The sequence below is a fragment of the Dermacentor silvarum genome, chromosome 3, assembly GCF_013339745.2.
Source record: "Dermacentor silvarum isolate Dsil-2018 chromosome 3, BIME_Dsil_1.4, whole genome shotgun sequence".
Lineage (NCBI taxonomy): Eukaryota > Metazoa > Arthropoda > Arachnida > Ixodida > Ixodidae > Dermacentor > Dermacentor silvarum.
The window spans coordinates 20,725,896-20,744,556 of record NC_051156.1 but is presented as its reverse complement, the minus strand read 5'-3'; the positions used below and the strand labels follow the sequence as shown (position 1 = coordinate 20,744,556).

The 18,661-nt window shown below is 51.6% G+C and overlaps 1 protein-coding gene across 21 annotated transcripts in view; it reads left to right on the top strand.

Moving 5' to 3' along the window:
* LOC125943740 (F-box/LRR-repeat protein 12-like) overlaps positions 1-17,627 on the top strand; it is a 61,846-nt gene extending 44,219 nt beyond the window's left edge. For all 21 annotated transcript variants that reach the window (XM_049663229.1, XM_049663241.1, XM_049663231.1 and 18 more), the window contains one exon: positions 16,722-17,627. In XM_049663229.1, coding sequence (XP_049519186.1) covers positions 16,722-17,483 — 762 coding nt within the window. In that variant the 3' untranslated portion in view covers positions 17,484-17,627. The remainder of the gene's footprint in view (positions 1-16,721) is intronic.
* The last annotated feature ends 1,034 nt before the right edge of the window (positions 17,628-18,661 follow it).

Here is an 18,661-nt window from a genome sequence, read left to right as displayed (position 1 = left end):
CAGACCGGAAAAGGGGTTGGTGGTTGCTGCGCAGAATGTCCCTCCGTCAGCCGCACCGCGCAAGGGCGCACGCTCTATCGCGGTCACCCAGGGAGCGCAAAAGACATCGGGAGCATGACGAAGATGATCAAGGGCGAGAACACCTGCATGGTGAAGATGAGTGGATTAGACAACTGTGATGTGGCACAGCCACCGAGCCCACTGTTGGCCATTGACCTACGCCGTTATTGCCGCACAAGGACACTGGTCCAGCCGATCGCCGTCATAGTCGCCAGTCGCGCTCCCTTCAATGCCGTCGCTCTCTTTCTCCGGCTTACTCTGGACACCACCCGGGAAACTAGCCAGTGCAGCTCCGGGAGGTGAGGCTGCATTGACGACAAGGACCGCAAAACCTCTATTGACCCCTACTTCAAGACGCAATTTGCTCGGTGTTTTCGTCGACAGCATGCTTTTTACTGCTCCCATTCATACTGGTGCCCACATATCTGTTATGAGTTCTACGGTCCGACGCCGCCTACGCAAAGTGCTGACACCTGCTGTCTCTCCTACTGTGCGAGTAGCTGACGGCACCCGAACACCGGTTATTGGTATGTGCACTGCCCGCGTTACTGTTGCCGGCCACCACACTTAAGTTCTCTTCGCTGTTCTCGACACTTGCCCACATAATGTCATTCTTGGTATTGACTTCTTGAGCACCCACTCTGCCCTCATCGATTGTTCTACTGGCATTTTGCAGCTCAAACAGCCATTGTGTCCTGATGACGCTGCATCAAGTAACACTTGCCTACATTCCGTGGAGTTTCTACGACTACGCGCGCAGGCTGCTACCTATGTCCTTATGTCACCGTTTCCCCCAGTCCCTGATGGTAAATATGTGGTCGCTCCCCTCACAGATCTGATCCTCTCGCGCAACATCGCACTTCCTCATACCGCAGTGGTTATTGCCAACAACAGAATGTTGCTTCAAGTCCTCAACTTTTCTCCTTCGAGCCATGTTCTTCCTCAAGGAATTTTACTAGCCGAACTGTCACCTCTGGAAGAATGTACTGTTTCTGCATTCACTGCTGACGCTGAAACCGTGACGTAACCTGTCATACCAGCGCCAACCCAGGCACTTCTGGACAAAATGATATCCCCCAACCTCTTAACTTCCCAAAGTGAGGCACTCCGTGGTGTCCTATTTTCGTACTTTGACGTATTTGATGTTGAGAACAGTCCACTAGGCCGTACACAAGTCGTGGCCCACCGCATCGACACTGGAGACGCCAGCCCCCTTCACAAGCACCCTTACCGTGTGTCTCACTCTGAGCGCCAAGTCATCCAAAAGGAGGTAGAGAAAATGCTTGATAAAGATGTTATAGAGCCTTTCTCTAGCCCTTGGGCATCCCCTGTAGTACTTGTGAAAAAGAAGAACAACAGCTGGCGGTTTTGTGTCGATTATCGCCATCTCAATCGGGTAACGAAGAAGGATGTGTATCCTCTCCCACGAATTGATGATGCGCTCGACTGCCTCCATGGTGCCAAATATTTCTCGTCACTAGATCTCCGCTTGGGATACTGAGAAATTGCCGTTGATGACCGCGAGACCGTATTCATAACACCCGACGATCTTTACCAATTTAAGGTTATGCCTTTTGGGTTGTGTAATGCTCCTGCAACTTTTGAACGCATGATATGGACACTCTTCTACGTGGTCTGAAATGGTCTATCTGTCTTTGTTCTGGAGGCCGGGCTGGCCTCCAGCTCAATTCATCTAAGTGTGCCTTTGGGCGCCGCCAGATCAAATTACTTGGACACATCGTCGACGTTACTGGTGTCCAACTGGACCCTGACAACGTCCGTGCCATCCACGAATTCCTAGTTCCACAGTCCACACAAGAAGTACGCAGCTTTGTTATGCTCTGCTCCTACTTTCGCCGCTTTGTTCTCAACTTCGCGGACATTGCTCGACCCCTCATGGACCTACTAAAAAAGGATGCGGCCTTTTCTTGGGGCGCAGACCAAGCGTCTTCATTTGCGTCGTTGATTTCTGCCCTCACTTCACCACCTGTGCTGGCTCATTTTGACCCGGCTGCTAGAACAGAACTTCGCACCGACGCAAGTGGCCCTGGCATTGGTGCTATCCTCACCCAAACACAGAACGGAGCCAACCGTGTGATAGCGCATGCTAGTTGTCTTCTGTCACAGTCAGAAAAGAATTACACCATTACTGAGCGGGTGTGCCTAGGTCTCGTCTGGGCTGTCGTGAAATTCCGTCCGTACCTATATGGACGGCGGTTCGTGGTCATAACAGACCATCATGCGCTCTGCTGGCTCTCAACACTTAAAGACTCTACAGGGAGGCTCGGCCATTAGGCATTACGATTACAGGAGTACATGTTCTTGGTAGTGTATAAATCTGGCAAGTTACACAATGACGCGGACTGCCTCTCCCACCATCCCGTTGAACCATCCGACTCCCCTGAAACAGACCCCGACACCTATGTCTTGGCGATAACAGACTTCATTCATGTGGCCGACGAACAACGTAGAGATCCATCATTGTTCTCTCTTATTGACCGTCAGCGATCTGGAACCCTTGACCTTTCCCTCAACATGTTCTTGCTTCAGGATAACGTTCTTTACCGCCGCAACATGCACCACGATGGCGCAGAACTCCTGCTCGTTGTCCCGCATCATCTGCGCAGGGATGTTCTCGTCCAGTTTCATGACGCCCCCACTTTCGGGCACTTAGGCGTCTCCAGAACTTATGATCATATATGACAACAGTTTTTCTGGAAGGGCCTTTATCAGTCCATTTTCCGCTACGTAACATCTTGTGACCTGTGTCAGGGTCGCAAGAAACCTGCGACTCAACCTGCTGGTCTCCTTCAGCCAATTGATGTTCCAACCGAGCTGTCTTATCGAGTGGGCCTGAACTTGCTCGGTCCCTTTACAATTTCCACCAAAGGCAACAAATGCATTGCAGTCGCTATGGATTATACCACTAGATATCCAATTACTCGAGCGTTGCCAACCAGCTGCGCCACAGACGTAGCCGACTTCCTGCTGTACGACGTCATCTTCCAGCATGGTGCTCCACGTCACCTACTCACAGATCGCGGTCGCTGCTTCCAGTCTCGTGTGGGTGACTATCTACTTCGATAATGTGCTACTCATCACAACTTCACGACCTCATATCACCCTCAAACCAATGGACTCACCGAACGCCTAAACCGTACACTGACCGACATGCTTTCCATGTACATTTCCGATGACCACCACGATTGGGACATTGCGCTTCCATTCATCACATTTGCATACAACTCATCGCGTCATGAAACTGCCGGCTACTCACCCTTCTATCTTCTCTTTGGACGCTATCCTTTACTACCCTTTGACACCTTGCTCCCTTCTGATCTGGCCTCCACGTCCACGACTTCCTATGGGCAAGATGCCATCACGCGTGCGCTCGTCTCGCGCACAGTGGCCCGCACTCGGCTCTCGCCATCGCACACCACACAGAAGTTCATTTATGATCGTCGCCACCGGGATTTGATGTTTTATTTGGAGCAGGACGTCCTGCGTGGACAGTTTCGGCCTGAACCCGATCATCGTGAGCGGATACAGACCTCTATCCTCCATGTAGTTGCTCAATCTAGTGAGAACGACGTGCTCCATCAGCTTCCCCACGCACGAGGTTAGAGAGATGGGTCTGAGGTTCTCAATCAGTAATTTCTTCCCGGGTTTGGGGATCATCACTACGTGCGCAGATTTCCACTGCGGCGGTATTGCACCCTGTTCCCAGCACGCGTTCATGTACTTTGTTATTGCCGCGATGGATTCGTCATTTAGGTTGCGGAGAGTCTTGTTCGTAATGCCATCCGGGCCCGGTGCCGACTTTGTGCGCAGTCTGAGTATTTCGGCCCTCACCTCGGCCTCCGTGATCTCCTCGTCTAATGCGGGATTTTCCCTGCCCGTGTACGCATTCTGTGGTTCTCGCGTAATGCTTCCTATGTATCTGTTCTGTATGTCGCGAATGAGTTCATCGTCGGTTCCCGCGTAAGTGTGGGTGATCTTGTTGAGGTTCTGTTTCTGTGTCGTTTTGCTGCCCTCTGGGTCTAAGAGACATCGGAGGAAGTTCCACGTTTTGCCCAGTCCGAGCTGGCCCTCCATGCTGTTGCATGTAGACTCCCATTGCTGTCGGTCCAAGCGGTTCGCGTGATCTTCAATCTCCCTGTCTAAACGTGCTATTCGCCGCCGCAGGGTCCTATTCAGCCTCTGGTGCCTCCACCGTCTCTGTAGGCTACTGCGCGCCTCCCACAGATGGAGGAGTTTGCTGTCGGCTGCTTCGAGCCCTGCTTCCTCGGGAATTTCTTGAGTAGCCTGCTTTACCGCCTTGTGTATCTGTTGTGTCCATTTATCAATGTCCGTAATAATTTCTTCGCAATCTATGTCTGCCATTGTGTTGTTGTGTTCTTGTGCCTGTCTGAATATATCCCAATCCACCATCGTCAATTTCTTACCCTTCTTTTTTATGGGTCCCGTGTGTATTGTTGTGGCTATAATGAAGTGGTCACTGCCCAAATCGTCTTGTGTGTTTGCCCACTTGGGGCCCTGTGTATTCTTTGTGAACGTGAGGTCAGGTGTGGTGTCCACACTTACGCTGTTACCCGTGCGCGTGGGTTGTTGAGGATCTGTAATAAGTGTGAGCCAAATCCTCGACGCGCGGGGCAGAGGAACGGGACTGAAAGCCATCTTAGGGTTGGACCTCACCAAGGCCTTCGATAATATTACGCACAAAGCGGTCCTAGGGAACCTCCAGGACCTGGGGGTAGGTCGCAAGGCCTACACCTACGTCCGGGACTTCCTCTCGAACCGCACAGCTCAAATCACGATAGGAGACATCAAGTCGGATGACATAAAACTGGGTAGTAGGGGAACGCCTCAAGGCTCGGTATTGTCCCCCTTTCTCTTCAACGTGGCCATGATCGGCCTGCCGAAAATCCTCAGTAAGATCCGCGGCCTCAACCACAGCCTGTACGCCGACGACATAACGTTGTGGGTGACATGCGGCAGCGAACGCCAAATCGAGGAAACCCTCCAACAGGCCACGGAGGCCGTCGAACGCTACGCGGCAGAGAAGGGGCTCAGTTGCTCCTTTCAAAAGTCCGAACTCCTGCTGGTGTACCCTACGACCAGAAAACAATACGGAGGAACACCGAATATTAACATCAAAGTGAACGGGGGCCCGATACCTATCGTAGACCAAATCAAAGTCCTAGGACTCCGGTTGCATGCGGAAGGCAGAAACCTCGGTACCATCAAGGCGCTAGAAAACAGCGCACAGCAAACACTAAGGCTAATCAAACGGATTGCCAATAGACACTACGGCATGATGGAGGTCAGCCTAATTCGTTTAGTGCAGGCCTTCGTCATAAGCCGCGTCGTCTATGTGGCACCGTACCTAAGATTTGGTGTAGCAGAAAAAAACAAGATGGAATGCATCATCAGACGTTCATTCAAACAGGCAATTGGTGTCCCAGTCACAACACCCAACGACAAACTCTTAGAGTTGGGGCTACACAACACGCTTGACGAACTAATCGAGGCGCACACTACCGCCCAATACGAAAGACTCACACAAACCCCAACGGGGCGACACATTCTACAGAAACTCAAAATTCGATATGAAGCGCAACACGGCACCAAACTAAGCATTCCACTAGAAACGAGGAGAGAATTTAAAATTCCTCCACTGCCCAAGAACATGCACCCGGAGCACCACAAGGAGCGACGAGAGGCAAGGGCGCGCCACATTGAGCGCAAATACCATGACGTAGAGGGCGTGGCCTACGTAGACGCCGCGGAATACAGAGAACGCAAAGGGATGTCCGTAGTAGCGGTAAACGCGGACGGAGAACCCTTCGCGAGCGGCACCGTGAGAACGGACAACGCCGAAGTTGCGGAGGAAGCCGCCATAGCATTAGCGGTGGCCTCCACGAAAGCGAGAGTGATCATAAGCGACTCCAAAATTGCAGTTCACAATTTCGCGAAAGGACGCATCTCGCCAGAGGCGCTCAAAATTCTAAATAGTAACAGCGACTGTCATCGCGGCACGATCCAAATTATTTGGGCACCCGCGCACTCCTCTCTCCCCGTCAACGAGGCGGCTCACAACGTAGCTCGAGGACTTACTCGCCGAGCAAGTGAGCCCGCCCAGCCGGGAACGAGAGGAGACCGCATGGTCAGCTACAAAGAAATAACCGATTACTATCGGCTGGGAAGGGCCCGGTGCCCACCAGCTCATCCCGCGCTAACCAGGAAACAGGCGGTGGCCTGGCGCCTCCTGCAAACAAACATGTATCCAAACCCGGTGGCCTGCAGCAGATTCTATCCAGGGCAATACAACGATCAATGCAAATTATGTAAATGTAGGGCGGATCTGCCACATATTCTATGGGCATGCTCGAAGGCGGCTCCTTTCGAGGGCCGCAAAATTCAAAACCGGCAACAGTGGGAGACCCTGCTGCTCAGCTCAGACCAGCAAGACCAGGTCTGGGCCGTCCAGCTAGCCGAGGCAGCCGCTGAGACCCAGGGGATCTCGGCCGTCTGCTAGGCGGAGGGAGGCTGCGTCCGCCCTCGTGAATTGCTGGCACCATTAAAGTTGTATCTCTCTCTCTCTCTCGCCACCGGGATATTGATTTTCCAACGGGCTCTCTCGTCCTTCTCTAGTTCCCATCTCGTCGTGTCGGCCTCTGTGCAAAGTTAATGTCGCAGTACGTCGGGCCCTACCACGTGCTGGTAGGGCTCGGTGACTTCTGTCCCTCCAGGTGACTTCTGTCACCTATGAGATATCTCCCATGGCATCCACCTCATCGACTGCCACACCACGAAGTGACATTGTACATGTTTCCCGCCTCAAACTTTACAACTGTGATAACCCATTTTGACCACAACAAGCACCGGGATGGTGCTTCATCGGCCGGGGATAATGTCACGAGCAATGGCAAAGACAAAGACGTTGTAGTGGGGCTGGGTCAGAGGCTTTCTTGTAGGACTGAAACCTGCTGGAACCTGTGCAGTCTTGACTAGACAAGTGCTAGCCGTTTACTGTTAATTAATACTCCCCATAACAATATCATCATACCCTTCTTGTAATGATCCCGCATACATACCTGCCAACTCTCCCAATTTGTCAAGGAGACTCCCGGATTTCCACCAATCCTCCTTATTGTATGGACACGGCCATAAATCTCCCCAAGAACTGCCCCAACCACACTCGCAAGAAAAAAAAATTGTGCAGCACAGCTGCATTGTAATTGCGAATATGTGCCAGGTAACTAAGTCAGATGTATATTCAACCCATTTGTGAGTAGGCGGTGTATGGCAGTGCTTGTGTATGTCTTTTTCTGTCTGTCTCGTCCTTGTTTCCACAAAATGAGACAGGTATGCACATAGGGTGTGACAGTGTCAATGCTTAAATAAATAAATTGTGGCATGTTATGTACTTCTGTGTACTGTGGTGACAATGACAAACATCACTAATAAATTGATAAGAATACACTAAAACATCATAACGAAACGGGATATACCGAAATAATGGATGTAACGACGTAAATGCAATTCCCCTTGAAATTCCCTAGAGATCCGTGTATTTTAAACCTCGTTTTAATGAAGTAAAATTGTTCTGCCAATGGATATAACGAACTAGACGCGTCTCCAAAATCAAAAGTACTGACCGTTGTGCACTGGATTCCACATTCGTTCAGCTCGGAAATTTAAAATTTCTGCATCGATTATGCCATCGAGCAATACTGGTCTTCCTAAACGCCATGCGAAGGTGTGCACGCCATGGCCGCGGACAAGCAGCACTTCCTTCTTATCTTATCGCACCTCTCTCTCGCTACGGGTGGTGCTAAGAATGAGTGCCTCGACTTCTCTCTCTCACTGCGGCGCGCCGCGCTGACGCAGCTAGGCGTAACCTCTTACGTAGAGCCATAGCCTTCTTTGCATGTTTAACGTTGTGCGCACCTTGGGCATATATTGCAGTAAACTACAATAGTCGGTATAACGAAGTGATGGATATAACAAAGTAATTTCGGCTTCTCCTTCAACTTCACTATAATGAGGTTCATGTGTATCAGTTCTATTAGAAGTGAGAGATAGGAAGAAACTGTATTATAATAATCAGCCCTAAATTTATTCCAGCTGCTTTAAAAGGGCACCTGAGCCACCTCTGACCTTTTTTTTCCCGACATTTCAAATAAATACATGCATTGTGCTGTGACAGTCATCTTTTGTGATTGTTGTGCCTGATGCCACAAATTCAAAAAGCATTCCTGTGCTCCGCTTCCGGCCTTTCCTGTGGCTCTTCGCGCATTGTAATGTCAATCTGCTTTCCAAGTGACGTAATTAGGGTAAACACTTTCAATCGGTCGACCTACGAAAACCTACGACTTCCTACTAACCTGCTAGCACGCATCGATACATTTGATGCAGTCGCACGCCTGCTCTTCCTTGTGTGTGGCACAGCAGTGTTGTGGAGTTACCACTGCACAATTGGAATGACTCCGGATTTCGCATTTTCACGACCCTGGAATGGGAATGGAATGGTGACGACTCTTGGAGGAATGGAATGGGAATGGAATTAAGCGCCTTTTGCCCGGAACGGAATGAGAATGAAATTATGTCTTTTTCCGAAAATAGTGCGCTTTTTCCTCTAGGCGCTGCTTTTTCTCAAAATATGCCTGAGAACCAACCAGCCCACGTTCAAAGATTATCAAGTCAGAGCCTCGAATTTAACAATAAAGCAGTATTCTTTACATGGCTGGGCTGATTACAAACACGGTACATTTATAAGCAACGCGCCTAGTACAATTCTGACCTTATAGGCTGAGTAGCTCCGAAGGTTGTCATGCTGTTGGTGTCCATCGAGCGGAACTACTGCGGTGGCGTAACCCCCCCCCCCCCCCCCTTTACGCCTTGTGATTTTTGTTTGCCTCCGTGGCACCTTCGCCGGCCTGCCTGCTGTCACCCCACCCTTCACTTTGTTTTATTGCGATAGTAATTATATGGACACTCCAAGAGCATATCTGCCGTCGTCGCCGTGAGGTTCTGTATAAAGTCGAACGGCGATAAAACGTCGCCGCACGCTATACGCTACGAGGGTGAGCCGGCAATCGCAGCTCAACGTAGCGCACGCAAGGGAGGAAGGCAGGCCGGAAGCGTGCATTCTTCTTTCATGCGCGAGGCACGGGGGCGAAGGAGAGGGGGCTGCGTTCTCCTCCGTCGGCTGTGCTCGCAGCGCGGCCCCGCTTGGGCGCCGTATCTTGAAAAGCAATCGTTGATGTGAGCGAAGTGCACGCCCGCGCGGGCCTCACCTTCAAAGCAATCTGCGATGCGGACAAAGTGCATGCGCTGACTGCCGGCAGCTTCGTATGCGCTGTGCTTTCGACGTTTACTTCGCATTGAAGCGAGACGAGAGAGAGCGCAAAGGTTAATTTGCCCACTGCCGCTGGCGCGCTTTTTCACTCTGGCGTTTTCACAGCAAGTTTCCGCGGCCATAGAACGAGATGTGTTCAAGTTTACCTCTGTGTGCATGACATGCTTCTCTATTTAGTTAGTAAGTGAATTTTTACAACTTTATACGGCCCATTAAACTACTATCCTTGCTTTGTATAGCTCTCCACTTATTTTCTATTGCAATCGATACTTCACTTTTCGGGCAGAACTGCGGCTTTTCTTGCTTCTGTCGCCGTCGGCGACTCGGACAAATATTCGAAAAAGCGCTTCTCTAAGTTATGATGCTTATTGACGCTGGTGCAATCCTTGTGTTCACTGCAAGCTTTCGCATACCAGCTTATGCGCTGTCTCACCTTGTACTCCTCCCCCCTCCTCAACCCTCCTGCAATACTGTCCCCCCCTGTCTAAACAACGGATGCCTTTGCCTGAAACTCTGTCAAAAAATGTCTGCAGGTCAGCGCAGCGCACAGTCGTACACTGTGAACTGTGCACCCCCTCCCTCAATACAGAGAGAGGGGGAGAATAAACTTTTGAAAGCATTGGTTCGGCAAGCCAGCCGAAGAAGGAGAGCCAAAGTAACTGCGGCCATGGTGGCGCCTGCTCGAGCCCCGATGCGACGATTCGCGCTGCAGAAAACCCACGTTCGCTCTGTTCTGGGGATCTCTGTTCTAGGTTGGGGGGGGAGGGCCGGGCGGTGCCGCCGCTGCGCTGGCACCTGTTGGCAGCTAGAGAAGCCCAACGGTTGTTCATTTAGTAGTTCGCTGACACAGTGAATGCTAGGCAATGCTTCGAAGCATCCCCCTCGGCTTTCTGTGCTACCACCCCCGCCCTCCTTTCAAGCCTTATATTACAAATAAAAAACACTTCCATAACGCACTGCCACACTGGCATGAATGTGAGTACATGCAACAAGAGAAAGGGCTGGCAAGCCAGCTGAAGGTAACGTCGGCCTTCATCACTGGATGCAGTTGTGCCTGTTAATTTAAAGGCTGCTCTTGGCGATGCCATAATATAAGGTCTTCTTGATCACTAATTATGTCAGCATAAAAATACACTACGTCATCATTTTAGCAATAACACATTTAAGCTTAAGCAATATTAAAACATCACAAGCCGTTAGAACATGTTGACCATGCAAATACTGTAGGTAGCAGGAGAACTGCCCCTATAGGAATTTGTAGGGTGATTGTAGTGTACGAGATATGTGACTAAGCTACTTTCCCTCGACCTTGGTAATGTGTTTTGCATATTTTTGCAGTTCTTAACACGTCTGATGCATCATCTTTATGGTGTGTTCATCGTGAACTCAATAAAACTATCAAGATGCCTTTCCTACGGTGAGGAATTACAAGAATGAATTGCCTGGCCATTCCCATAGTGGGAATGGGCTAAGTTTTTTTCATTCCAAAGAATTGAAAGGAATGGAATTGTGGCAAGTTCTGATTCCCCGGGATGGAATTGTAATGGAATTCTGCAACACTGGTGCACAGGTGTTTCGTGTTTTTGTTTGCTATTTGCAGTGTCGCATCGCTTGCGTTTCAAGTACAAAGTTATCAAAGTAAAAGAAAGGAAAGAAAGAACTGTGACGATCATTGGACATCACCCCGGCCATATTCTTCGTTGCCCGCTAGGCTCAATGGCTCGCCAAAGCTCGGTGGGCAACATTGGTTCACCGCATGTAATAAACATCGCGAGCACAGCTGCTCGGCGCTCAGGCATCGTTCACCACCACCACGCTGTGCGTCGTATCTGGGACGGGGGTTCCTCGCCCCCCCCTTTCGTTCACGGTCTGGGGCGGATCGTGACACTGGCGACGAAGGAAGCCCACATGTCGACCCAAGCCACCGAGAGCGGCGAAACGCCGCCCCCCGTTCCTGCCGCCATGCCGCTGTACGGGAGGCGCAAGCCTTTCGAGGGTGATAGGTCCGCCTGGTCACTCTACGAGGAACAAGTTCACGTGTTTTTCCGGGCGAATGACACACCCGAGGCAAAACAGCGGACATTTTCCTGGCCAGCTGCGGGACCCGCGTCTTCAGTCTCCTGCTCGACCTTCTCAAGCCGGCCACACCACATGTCAAGACGCTGAGTGAGCTGCTCAACACGCTGCGGTCGCATTTCAGCCCGGCACCGTCAACGTTAATGGAGCGTTTTCGCTTCAATAACCTCAGCCGCCGCGAAGGAGAGACCCTCGGCCAGTTCGTCGCTGCGTTACGAGGGTTAGCGAGTGCCTGTGCCTTCAGGGACCAGCTCGACTCGCTGCTCCGGGACCATTTCGTCTGCGGGATAAACAACCCCACCATGCAGACACGACTCCTGGAGCTTGCTGATCCCTCGCTGGACAACGTGAAGGCAGCGCAGGCGACGGACGCTGCGGCCAAGGACGCCGGCGAGATTGCACGCTCGAATGGCTCACCGTCGGTGGAAGCAATGGTTAACAAGATGACGACTAAGGGTGGTACGTGCAGTCGCTGCAGTGGTGACCACTCCCCCTCACAGTGCCAGTTCTCCCAAGCACAATGCTTCACGTGCGGAAAAACTGGGCACCTCGCACGGGTTTGTCGAGGGGGGGAGGACGAACAGTGCACAGCAGCAGCAGCCTGGATCAAGCCCAGGTTCCACACAAGCCCGCAGTCAGGGTAGCCATCGCAAGGGTTCGTGACGGGGACGTGCGGCAGCAAGCTTGGGTCCTTCCGCGGCCAGGCTCCACGTCATGGCTGAGAACCCGCCAATCTTCGACATGTGGCACTCAAGCCTCGTCCCGTCGTCTGTGCCACCGTATCTGCTAACCGTTGAAGTCTGCGGGCACTCCATTTCCATGGAGCTGGACACAGGGGCCAGTGTGTCCGTCATGGCCGGGAAACTGTTCAAGCGTACTTTCCCCGACGTGTCCATCGAGGCTTCGGGCATGATGCTGCGCAGCGACTCCGGACCGCTCTCCCAGGTCCAGGGGCAGGCCCAGGTCAGCGATCGCTTTGGTGACAGGGAGGCAACCCCTCCCCTTTATTTAACCAAGTGGTCGTCACCGACGCTGCTGGGCTGTAACTGGATTCACGCACTGGGCGTTCGGTTGCCGGAGTACGAAGAGGCCGTCCTACATGAGGTTAAAGACGTCCCAAGCCTCCTGACCGATTTCAAGTTCCCGTTCCAACCGGGGGTGGGCACATTTTCCGGCACAACGGCTAGCATTTACGTTCCTGAGGGAGCCCGGCCTCGTTTTTTCAAGCCTCGCCCACTGCCGTTCGCCCTGAAGGACGGGGTCACCCAGGAGCTGCAGCGGTTACAGCGAGAGGGCATCCTGGTGCCCGTCAAGAAGTCTGAGTGGGCTGCTGCCATAGTTCCAATCCTCAAGAGAGATGGCAGTGTCAGGATCTGCGGGGATTTCAAGGTTACCATCAACCCCATCGCTACCGTCGAGAAGTACCCGCTGCCCCGGATTGAGGATCTCTGGTTAGCATTGTCCGGGGGACAGAAGTTCACAAAGCTCGACCTCAGAGACTCTTTCTAGCAGCTGATGCTCCAGGATGCCTCCCAGAACTATGTCACGATATCGACAACCTTGAGGCTCTTCCAGTACATGCACTTACCGTTTGGCGTGGACTGAGCCCCGGCCATCTTTCAGAGGGAGATGGAAAACCTCTTCAGGGGCATGAGGCATGTGGCGGTGTACTTGGTCAACATCCTGGTTACTGGCACCGACAACGGGGACCACCGACAGAACCTGCACAACGTCCTGGCACGAGTGCAGGACGGCGGTCTCAAGCTCAAGCTGGAAAAGTGCGTTTTCCTGGTTCCCAGCGTTGAGTACCTGGGACACGTCATTTCCCAGGCTGGGCCTGTCCCCAGCCCCTCGCAATGTTGATGCTGTGCGAAAGGCACCAAAGCCCCACAAGAAGAAGGAGCTTCAGAGCTACCTCGGCCTCATCAACTTCTACAGGAGTTTCCTGCCGAACCTGTCGGCGCATCTGCAGCCCCTCCATCTTCGAGATGGTCAGCAGTGGACCTGAAAGAAGGAGCAGGAAGTGGCATTCCAGCGCAGCAAGGAGCTAATCACCAAGGCTCCAGTGCTGGTGCACTTCGATCCGAACAAGCCTGTCGTCCTTACAGTAGATGCGTCGCCGTACGGCGGGGGAGCCGTCCCGGCGCACCGGGACAAGGATGGCCAGGAACGCCCTGTGTCATTTGCTTCCCGTCGGCTTTTTGCTGCAAAGCAACATTACAGCCAGCTGGATAAGGAAGACCTGGCCCTCATGTTCGGGGTTGAGCGCTTTCACCAGTACCTGTGGGGCAGAAAATTTGAGGCGGTCACGGACCACAAGCCACTGCTGGGTCTGCTGGGGCCGGACAAGGCGGTTCCCGTGCAGGCATCGCCTCAAGTGGTACGCTGGGCCTTGATGCTTGCGGCTTACAGCTACCAGCTGGTCTACTGTCTGGGAAAGGATCTGGGGCCTGCTGATGCCCTTAGCCGCCTGCCCCTGCCGGAGGTGCCAGCTTCTGCTCCAGAGCCTGCTGAACTGTTCATGCTAGAGCACGCGTACCCGGAGGTATTCTCCAGATCTGCGGTGTCACAGGCGACCAGCTGGGACCCAGTCCTGTCCCAGGTGGTCAAGGCGGTGTCCCGAGGGGAGGAGTTGGTGCAGCAGGCTTACAGCCACAAGGCTGCCAAGCTGAGCCTGCAGCAGGGCTGCCTACTGTGGGGTTCCAGAGTGGTGATCCCACAAAGTCTCCGGTCCAGGGTCCTGCAGTAGTTGCTGCACGCGGGTCATCCTGGTGTAGAAAAGATGAAGATGATGGCCGTTCCCACATTTGGTGGCCTGGCCTGGACCAGGACATAACTCACATGGTGCAGAGCTGCCAAGTTTGCCAGGAGCACCAGCGGGCCTTGCGTCATGTGGAGATCACCCCCTGGCCATTCCTACAGAGACCCTGGTCCCGCTTGCATGTGGATTTTTGGGGTCCCTTCAAGGCCCTCTACTTCCTGGTAGTGGTGGACGCCCTTTCGAAGCGGGTGGAGGTCCTACCTGTCACCACTCCTTCAGCAGGCGCGACCATTGCAGCGCTGCAACAGGTCTTCGTCGCCCAGGGGTTGCCAGACGTCATTGTGTCCGACAATGGCCCCGCTTTCGCCAGCACACAGAGTGCCTGGCTTGGCTGACGAAAAACGGAATTCGCCGGATGATGGTTCTGCTGTACCAGCCTGCTTCAAACGATGCAGCCGAGCGGGTGGTACAGACAATCAAGGACAAGCTGAAAAAGAGTAAGGCCAGAGATTTCTGGACACAGGTTGCCCGGGTACTGTTTTAGTAGCGGACCACGCCCCATGATGTCACTGGACGTGCCCCCTGTGAGCTCCTGCTGGGTCGGATGGTCAAGACACCCTTGTTCGTCCTGCACCCGGACCTCCGGTCCACAGCGCTCCTGAAACAGCTGAAGCAGAAGCTGGCTGCTGACCGAGGGTGCCGTCCCGGGCCTTTGCCATAGTCGGTAGCTCCGGTCTTTGCCAGGAATTTCCGTCCTGGTCCACCCTGGTCCGCTGGACAGGTGCTATCTCCTGCCAGCGCCTCATCGCTGCTCGTCCGCATGCCGGACAGGAATACGTAGCACCGGCACGCCGGCCATGTTCGGCCTCGCCTCGTGACCCAGCCTGCAACCTAGGGCGCCACTTCGGAAGTCTAGCCCGCAGGGGAGTCAACGACAACGGTCTCTGCCAGCGAAGCACCAGAGGCGGCAAGTGTTGCCAGTTGTGCGGCACCCGTTGGACCACTACCAAGTTCGCCCCCATTTTTGAGGCTGGTCAATGCTGACCCTCCAGATGGAGCGAGACTGGCTCAGGGAGCACCCGGCGTTGCCACACCCGGATCATCAACACCTGTGCCCAAGCGGAGTACTCTACAGCAGAGGCCGCCGGACTGTTACTCGCCTGGTTAACAAGCACTTTTTTGTTTGTTGTTTCTGTGGACAAACAAACTGGGGGGTAAGGGGATGTGACGATCATATTTGACGTCACCCAGCCATATTCTTCGTTGGTCCGCTAGGCTCAGTGGCCCGCCAAAGCTCGGTGGGCAACATTGGTTCACCGCATGTAATAAACATAGCGAGCACAGCTGCTCGGCAGTCAGTCATCGTTCACCACCACCACGCTGTGCATCGTATCTGGGACGGGGGTTCCTCGGTCCCCCTTTCATTTCCGGTCCGGGGCGGATCATGACAAGAACGAATGCAAGTTCTTCTTCGCATCGACACCGTAATGTTTCAGCTTTTGGTTTTCATGGAAGTACCAGTGATCTCCACCCTGCAAACGGAAATGGCACGTCTATCTGAAACACGGTGGTATGGTATAATGTAACAGGTCTGGAGTTGCACCGGCAGGTAACAGGCCTCTTTCGTTTGTTCGTTCTTTTTTTTTTCCTCTTTGGGTGGTGGGTTGTCAGGCCTCTAACAACGTGTTGTCTATAAAACGCGCAGTGATCACACATCATTACAACACAGGGTGCCATCGTAGCACAACTTCGCAGGAGCTTGGGGCCCGGGCCAGCATGGGCCAGCACGGCAGCAACAGCAGGTAGCCGAAAAACGCGGTGTCATAGTAATCGGAAGTGGATGGTGTTTCGAAACAAGAAAAAAGCACGAACTAATGATGTAGTGTCAACGTGCTATTTAGAAGAGTGCACAGCGAGGAGGAGAGGTGAAGAAGGGGGTGAAACCAGCAGCAGCCGCCTTCTCGGTCATCGGACACCTCTGCTATTCATGAAAGGGAAAATTGTCACCACAAAGTTGCAAAGGAAGCCCATACGGGTTTCTCAGAAAAAAAGCTTTCGGTTCAGTAAAAATTCATCCTGGTCCAGAATTCGGCTATTACGGCATTTTTTTTAAATCTGCTATTACGGCATCCTTTAAAAATATACTTGTGGCTGCATGCTCATTGTAGACTCGTACACAGCTACCACTATATAAAGAATTTTTTTCCTTGGTGTGGTTCAGGGGCGCTTTATTGTTTTTATAGCTTTCTTTTCAAAAGTGACCAAATAGAAATCAATAATTTCAAAAGTGACCAAATAGAAATCAATAAATGGTGGCATTGCCATGCACCTAGAGGATGGTAGCGGTTATACCACTCTGTAGTGTCTGTACCTGCCATAATTATTGTGTCCTAAATATGTCGATAAAAATGGCGCCGCTAATGTGCTTGTTGATGTGGTGGTTTGCCTTGTTTTTGGCAGGTACTCCATTTCACAGATGCCTTCCTCGCACGCAACATGACAACAACCAAGATGTCAGTGTCGGACCTTCCACCAATGCTGACACATCTGTCGCTGCGCAGTTGCTTCTTCCATCCGGCCGAGTTCTTTCGTGCTGAATTCGGCCGGCCTGCCCTGCGCTCTCTACAGCTGCTTGACCTTGCGGACTGCAACCTTGTGTCAAGCGTTGAACTGGGCCGGCTCGAACAGTGGCCTTCGCTTCGCGCACTGAGCCTGGAAGGCTGCCACCGGGTCAATGACGGTGGCCTGAGCAACATTTTGCCACTTATCAGCAATCTGGTCGCCCTGGACATTGAGGGAACTGACATCAGCGATCGAGGTGTGGAAATGATCCTGCTTCATGGCCCGAACCTCAGGTTTCTATTTCTTGGCCATACGTCTTGCACCGGGGAAGTGTTTGTGTCGGTCTCAAGGCAACTGAAGGGCCGTCGCAAACTGGGGCTGTCCCATATATGCCTCAGGAGGACACTTGTCAAGGACGAGCCTTTGTATAGGCTTCTGGAAATGGTGCCTCACTTGACGTGGCTGGCCGTGACAAGTCGTCACATGTCGGCGGACGTGAGAGCCAGAGTGAAGGAGGCCGTGCCCTCTTCGTGCCAGTTTGTGCAGTTTTTGCCTTTCTATGTCAACGCGAGCACATTTTGTAGGCACTTTGTGTCTGACAGCATCCAAAATCTGAAGCTGGACATGATGCCATGTGATGGAAGAACAGTGCCTGGTTAGTGGAATCGATTTAAGATTGACTGGTGAATGACAAAAGACCTTCAGTTGCTGGAAGGTTGTGCTTTCTTTAAATGTGGTTGCAATGCACTAGTTTGTTGATAGCCTGTTTAAACTGTAACTTGAAAAATAAATCTATTTGTTGGACCTCGAATTAATGCTTAAAAACTGGCGGAAACCTTGTATTGTGTTGGAGCATAACACACATTTTACTTCTGATTTGCCTGTTATGCATATATGGTTATTGCTGTGCAATGCACACTGAAATGTGGCATCTAGGTATATACGTATATTTGGCCTTATGCATGGCATGTGTGCTACATCAAACCATTCATGGAGCAGTGCAGAAATCTGAGAGACGAATTATAACATGAAATTGTGGAAATAAAAATATGTTGATGTAATAAAATACAATAGTAGCAGAAGGACTTGTTGGGCTAGTAGTAGTTTGCTTACCAACATATTGTAGCAAAATTACAAAGAAGACACAAATGCCCGTCTTTTTTGTAGTTGTGTGCTACAATATGTCGTTAAACAATAATAGCAGTCTGTGGGTTAGTACAAAATTAAAATTTGTGCATGCATTTGTAATGCATTTGTGAAGTTAAGGATTCAGCATTTTTGCTTCTTATGCTCAAAAAATTTGGTGAAATTTGTTCAGTTATTTTTTCTATGCAACAATAAGTTTTTGTTTCTGTAGCTTGCATAATGTTTTAGTGAATATCTGGCTCATTAATTTGGCTGACGCTGAAAGATACACTGCTTCACTTCAACATTGTCTTCACATCCAATGCACAGATTAATGAAGTTTTTGACAAGCAGCCTTGCTAGGGGCATAACGCCTGCAGGAGTGTACAGTTAGTGCATTTGATACTCAAACATAAAGAGAAGGATAATTTATTCATAACAATGTGGATGCACACGTCCAACAAATAACATAATTGTAAAAATTAATATATTTTTTTTCAATTCATTTAACTTTATTTACCAGAAAATATTCTGACTGGACTCCTGGGCTAAAAGCTGCAGGGAAACAGCCTGACATGGCCCAGGAGACCATACATACAGGGCATCCCAGCTATCACGCAGCACGATTTAAAAAAAGAGGAACGGCGTTACGCGAAGCAAACCTAGTGCATATTGTTTCCACTACAGTGGAGTAGCCGCCAGTAATTTTTTCG